A 6,012-nucleotide genomic window follows, 5' to 3' on the forward strand; every position below is an offset into this window, starting at 1 on the left:
ACCAGACCCGGGTTAGTTACTCACACCTCAACTGCAAAGTGAAGGCTGGGCCCTCGTCCACCGGCCACACCCAGCCTGCTGGCCCCACCCCTGCATCCAATTGCCCCTCAGTGTTACTCCCTTGCCTTGTGAGGGACCCAGCCCAGGGAGGGGGAGGGAGTGGGTGTGGGCCCAGAACCTTCCCAGTGTGTGTCCTCAACGAAACTAAACCCATCTACATTCCACTGTGTGCCCACCTACCTGGTATCCCAGGGCAGCCAAGCACAGCTGATGGTTCAGTGGGGACACAGAAGAAGCACAGAGGGGCAGGAAGCTGCCCAGAGTCATAGAGATGGTCAGGTGGGACCAAGATGGGGGCCTGGGCCTCCATGACCTCAGGTCCTGGGTAGTCACCCACCCTTGGCCCAGACATGGCACCTAACCAAAACCCCTGCCCCATGAAGCTGAGGCCACGGAACAGTGGGATCAGAGGTGGGGGTGTGTGGGCTGCACTGGGAGAGCCCCTCTTTTGGACACCGACCCCTCCTCCCATCCAGGGCTCTGAACTGGTTCCTTCCAGTTTCTCCCAGGTACATACACTGAATCAGAATCTAGATTTTAACAATCAAAACAAAGTATATGATTTGTTGTATGTAAAAGTGATGATCTGCCCTGTAAACATTCGCTCAATTCATAATAAAATGTTAAAAACAAAAGTCAAGTGTCAAGTGAGATTAAGTAACTTGTGGCAGACCCAAGACGTTAGCGCATGACTTGAAAGTCTAGACTCTACATAAAGTCACAACCTGGTCTTATTATGGCTCATAGAAAATCTGTCTGATCCATTGGGGCTGCTTCGAGTTCTGTGTTAAGGAGAATTTCAAGCTGAGGTCAAGCTAGAATGAACCAGTTTGAAGGCCTATGAATCCCACCCAAGCTCCAGGTGGAGACCTGCCCAGCAGTTACCTTAGTGGTTCTTTGTCCACCAAGGGTCTCTGATGCCCAATCCCCTGGCCGAGATCCCTCTACTATACAATCTGTTGGATGTCCCCTCTTATCCCCCTCCCTCAGAACCCCTCCTTCTCCCACCCCTGTCACAGGTTCAGGCCACAGGTCAACAGGGCCCCGGATACACCAGAGCCACCCTCTAAACATGTCTTCCCCTTGGCCTGTTCACACCACACCATCCCATCCCCCAGCCTCCCTACAGCCCCAACACCCAGGGCCCATGCCACCCAGGCCTCCTGGCCCTATGCAGTGCCCCATGTTTCCTGGAACAACCCCAGGACCTGGCCCCAAAGTTTCCTGTCAGTTTGGACCCACAGCCCCCATATCACACAACCATACAGACCACCTCTGCCCCTTGCCCCAGCACCCTCTGCACCTCACACCCTCAGACACAACTTAGGTCCCAGACAGCCCCACCAGGAAGCCCCTCAGCTAGTCAGCACACTAGCTTCTGCCAGCTCTAGTTCCCCTTCAAGACTCGGGGTTCCCTGAGCACCAAGCCCTGGCCAGCAAGAACCACTTCCTCTCCAGTAGAGACCATTGTCCTCACTTGTGTTAGGGCCCAGGGACATAGAGCTGATGGCTCGGGAGCTGGGTCTAAAAGCCTGATTATTGGATTTCCCAGGCCCACCTGTGAACCAGGAGACACCACCAGGGATGACCCCAGCTCTCCCAAGCAAACAGCCCAGCAGACCAGAAAGAGATAAATAAGGCCTTTATACAGAGAACTGAGATCTAGTGGGGGCAGCTAGACTGGCGGTGCTGGCAGCAGCAGGGTAGGCAGGGTGGGCCAGGGAAACTGTCAGTGGGAGAAGATGCCACGGAAGCGGGCCTTTTCCTCCTCATCCTTCTGCCGGATCCGCGCCTCCAGGGCCCGCAGCTCGCGGCTCACAATGGGCGCCAGGCCTGGGTCCAGCTCCAGCACCTTGGCAAAGTCAGCCTGCGCCTCCTGGGAGTTCCACACGGCCGCGTGGGCCTTGCCCCGCTTGAAGTAAGCCTTGATGTTGTCTGCCGGGGGTACCAGTGGGCAGGAGGAAGCATGTGAGCAGCCCTCCCAACCAGAGGATGCCAACCTCCCATCCCGTTACACCATTCAGGCCCATGCCACAGGTGGGGGTGTTTGGTAGGACTCTTCTGAAAGCTCAGAATGGAAACTACATGCCAAGGCCAGCTCCTGATCGCAGTGCCCAGTTGTAAGTGAGGGGAGGCTGCTCGGCCCGCGCCCGGTGCTCACCGTCATACTTGTTGAGGATGGAGGAGCAGTGGTCCAGCACTTCATAATACTCCTCAGCCACCAGCTTACACTGGCAGTAGTTGAGCAGCAATGGGGTGATCTGCTGATCCAGCTCGATCCAGTCAGGGGACCCAGGCTGTTCCTAAGGGCCCGGGGAAAGGAAAGGAAAGGAAAGCCGTTGAGCCCGCAGCCCCCTGGCCCGCTCGCTCCACTTACCCACAGCAGCAGACAGCACCTTCATTTGCAGGTTTTTGAGGCAAGCAATGGCGTCATAATACTTGGCGGCGGCCTCCTTCACGTGGCCCTCACGGTACAGCTGGTTGCCCTCCTGGTGGATGATAGGCACCGCCTTGGCCTTCTCCTCATCGGTCATAGCCCACGGGTCCTGCTGGTACGCGCCGGGGTTTTCCACCTGCCAGGACGCAAGCCAGATGAGCTTCTCAGCCACAGACCTCAGACAGCAGAGGCAGACTCCCTTGTTCCCTAACGCCAGCGGGCCCCCCCCCACTGCCAGTTCACCTTCAGCATCTCAATGTGGAAGATGAGAGGCCTGGGGCTCTGCTGCAGGGCGTCCAGGTCAGCGTGCCCCAGGGAGCTGTGCTCGTGCATCTGGGCGATGCCACAGCAGTGCCGCTGCCCCTCCAGGGGGTCCTTGCCGGCCGCAATGTTGCGCAGGCTCTTGGCCACCAGGGGATACAGGACCACATGCTGTAGGAGGGGGAGTGGATGCAGGGGCTCAGTCCAGGAAGGCCGGTTGCTCACCAGCCCGAGGCCCAGCTGAGAAAGGACACCGAGGCCCCGAAGGGAACCTGAGCACACCGGGGTAAGGTCTCTAGGCCACTTAGCCTCTTTTCCGGTGCTTCTCCTACCAAACCAAGCCCAGAACCTTCCACACACGTGCACACATGTGCACACACACACACTGCTCTCAAGAGCACACAACACTCACATAATTACACTCAGAACATACTATATATACACCTGCACACATGTGCAACATACATGTGCACCTGTATGTACACACATCCTGACACCCTCCCCATTCTCCTGTCCTTATTGCCCGAGGATTTCTCCCCCTCCCTTCTTCTCCCCCTCCCTGGGCTACAGCCCACACACCGGGCCCCTCGCCATTGCTGGTCCCCATCATCTTCTGTTCCCTGCATCTCTTCCTTCTCATCTCCACTCACCTCACCCCACCCCCCTCAGGGCCTAGCTCAGTGCTGGACTCAGGGCCTCAGAGGAGAGGACCATCAGACACCCTGGCTCTGGCTTTCCCTTGGAAACAGCTGGGGGGGAGGGATGGGACCATCTAAGGGAGCCCTTACTCTCCCATGTTCTGCTCAGCCACCTACCATCTACAGACCTTTCCTGAGGTGAACCGGGCTAGGCCTGCAACAGCTGAGAGTCAGACCAGGAATCAGACCCTAGCCTGCAGGGTACAAGGGGCTGACCCCCAGGGCACGAGAGCATTTTAAGCAAGGGGTTGTGTGAGACATCTGCATTTGAGAGTGACTCCCTGGTAGCATAGTGGTAACAAGTTGGGCTGTTAACCTCAGGGTCAGCAGTTCGAAACTACCAGTGGTTCCACAGGAGAAAGATGAGGCTTTCTGCTCCCATAAAGATTTACAGCCTCGGAAACCCTGTACAGGGTCGCTATGAGTCGGAACTGACTCCATGGCACATAACCACCATCACCCTGGCTGCAGTCTGACTAATGGACAGAAGAGGGCAGAAGAGAGGCCAAAACCCCAGCAGGAAGGTAAGTGTGGCCCTGGGGGCAACCCAGCCAGGGCAGGGGCTTAGGGCCAAGCCTATGGCGTGGTGGGGAGGACAGACAAACCCAGGAGGCAAGGGTGGCTGGGTACCTTGACATCACAGAGGAACTGGGCTATCTCCCCCTGACGCATGGTGCGCACAATGGTCTCCCACACGGGCAGCTTGAACTTCTTGCCCAAGATGAGCTCCATGGGTTTGCCTCGCTCCCGGCTGTCATCCAACACGGTGCCTTCCTCGTCACTGTGCAGGGTCCGGTAGTGGAAGGTGGCCTGTGGGTCACATGTAGAATCAGCAAGGGCCCAACCCTGCCTTGCAGACGGGACAAGGAAACTGAAGTCACAGAGAGGCCGATTCACATGGTCAGTGGGTGTCCTGGCTGAGACTAGACCAGAAGCCATCTACCTCCACCCAGTCCTTCAACAAGCATTGGCTGAGCAGCTACTATGTGCCAATCTCTGTGTGAGATGCCAAAACACTAAAAAATTAAACCTGCTGCTATGGGCACGGTGTGTTCTGACTCACACCGAGCCTCTAGGACACAGTAGAATTGCGGAAAAGGGTTTCCAACACTGTCATCTCCATGGAAGCGGGTGGAACCATCTCTCTCCTGTGGAGTGGCTGGCGGGTTCAAACTGCTCACCTCTTGTTTGGAACCAAGTCCCTTAAGCACCATGCCACAGGGCTCCTTTACCAGGATACAGCAGTGGGCACACCAGACAACAGTCCATGCCCTTGTGAGTGTACTTTCTCGAGCAGGGCCGTACAAGGCCTGCAAAGTCATTTGGTCTGGCCCCGTCAAGGCAACCGCCATTCCTGCCATAACATTAAGGGTGAGTTCATTAAATGTCTGACCAAATACAGCAGGCATCAATTCTACTAAGGTCTTTCTTATCCACCAAATGACTGGGTGGGACTATGCAAATGTGGTGCTTATGGCCCACCAATGCGACTGGATAGCTTGCTAATAATGTAAGTAAAGTGAGTGACACTTGAGGGGGTGGGACCATACAAATAAGTTGCATGGAACCATAACAAGGGGATTGGTCAGTTTTGCCTGTCCCCTAGGAATAAGCTTCATTTTAAGCCTAGAGGAAGGGCAAGCTCAGGACTGCAAAGTCAGTTTGAACCACAGGGTCAGCAGCTCAAACTCATCAGCCACTCCTTGGAAACCCTATACTGGGTCACTATGAGTCAGAACCTATTCAATAGCATTTAACAGCAACAAAGTGGCTGGATGGGAGCCCAGACTGCCACCCAGATGAAGTGATGGGAGCAGAGCATGTCCGCTGGACCCGGGATCCCTTAACTAAGAAGCTTGTGGACTGAGCAGACTGAGATGGAACACCAGAGAAGGCCAGAAACAGCAGCAGATCCAGAAAACTGGCAGAAGACAGCATGGTGGGCTCCAGGGCCCATGGAATGAGAGAGCTGAGGGCCTTTAGGCAGGAGGCTTGCTGTTGGAGTAGAGTGTCCCCTGGCTTATGTGTGGCGCTTAAGGGCTTGCTAACACTTGCCTGAGTAGGGCAGAGGCTGGGCCAGCATAAGGAGCCAAGAACCAGAGAGAGACTCTTCTCTGAGGACGCCGAGAAGCAAGCTGTCTGAATGAAGAACAGCATCCAGAGTCAATACCACTTAATACCACCAATGGTCTGTCAGGTTGTCCTAGAGATGGCTTGTGTGTTACTGAGATTATGGAAGTAACGGAATCAGATACCAGCAGGGCCCCCATGGTGGACAGGGTTTAGCACAGCTTCCTGACCGATACAGACTGTTGTTGTTGTCAGGTGCCGTTGAGTTGATTCTGACTCATAGCACCCTTAAGCACAAGCACTCCTGGTCCTCTGCCAACCTCACAATCAATGTCAAGTTGGAGCCCATTGCTGCTGCCACTGTGCCAATCCATCTTGTTGGGGGTCTTCCTCTTTTTTGCTGACCTTCCACTTTCCCAGCATGATGTCCTTCTCCAGGGACCGGTCCCTCCTGACAACATGTCCAAAGTATGAAAGACTAAGTCT

The 6,012-nt window shown here is 55.5% G+C and overlaps 1 protein-coding gene across 1 annotated transcript in view; it reads right to left on the reverse strand.

Moving 5' to 3' along the window:
• Positions 1-1,681: 1,681 nt before the first annotated feature.
• AIP (aryl hydrocarbon receptor interacting protein) overlaps positions 1,682-6,012 on the reverse strand; it is a 14,718-nt gene continuing 10,387 nt past the window's right edge. Inside the window, exons 2-6 of the mRNA XM_006860846.1 lie at positions 4,087-4,266; positions 2,741-2,929; positions 2,457-2,633; positions 2,222-2,363; positions 1,682-1,995 (exon numbers count right to left, since the gene is read on the reverse strand). Of these exons, the coding sequence (XP_006860908.1) occupies positions 1,790-1,995; positions 2,222-2,363; positions 2,457-2,633; positions 2,741-2,929; positions 4,087-4,266 (894 nt within the window). The 3' untranslated portion in view covers positions 1,682-1,789. The remainder of the gene's footprint in view (positions 1,996-2,221; positions 2,364-2,456; positions 2,634-2,740; positions 2,930-4,086; positions 4,267-6,012) is intronic.

Source organism: Chrysochloris asiatica, unplaced genomic scaffold, assembly GCF_000296735.1.
Source record: "Chrysochloris asiatica unplaced genomic scaffold, ChrAsi1.0 scaffold00040, whole genome shotgun sequence".
Taxonomy (NCBI): Eukaryota; Metazoa; Chordata; class Mammalia; order Afrosoricida; family Chrysochloridae; genus Chrysochloris; species Chrysochloris asiatica.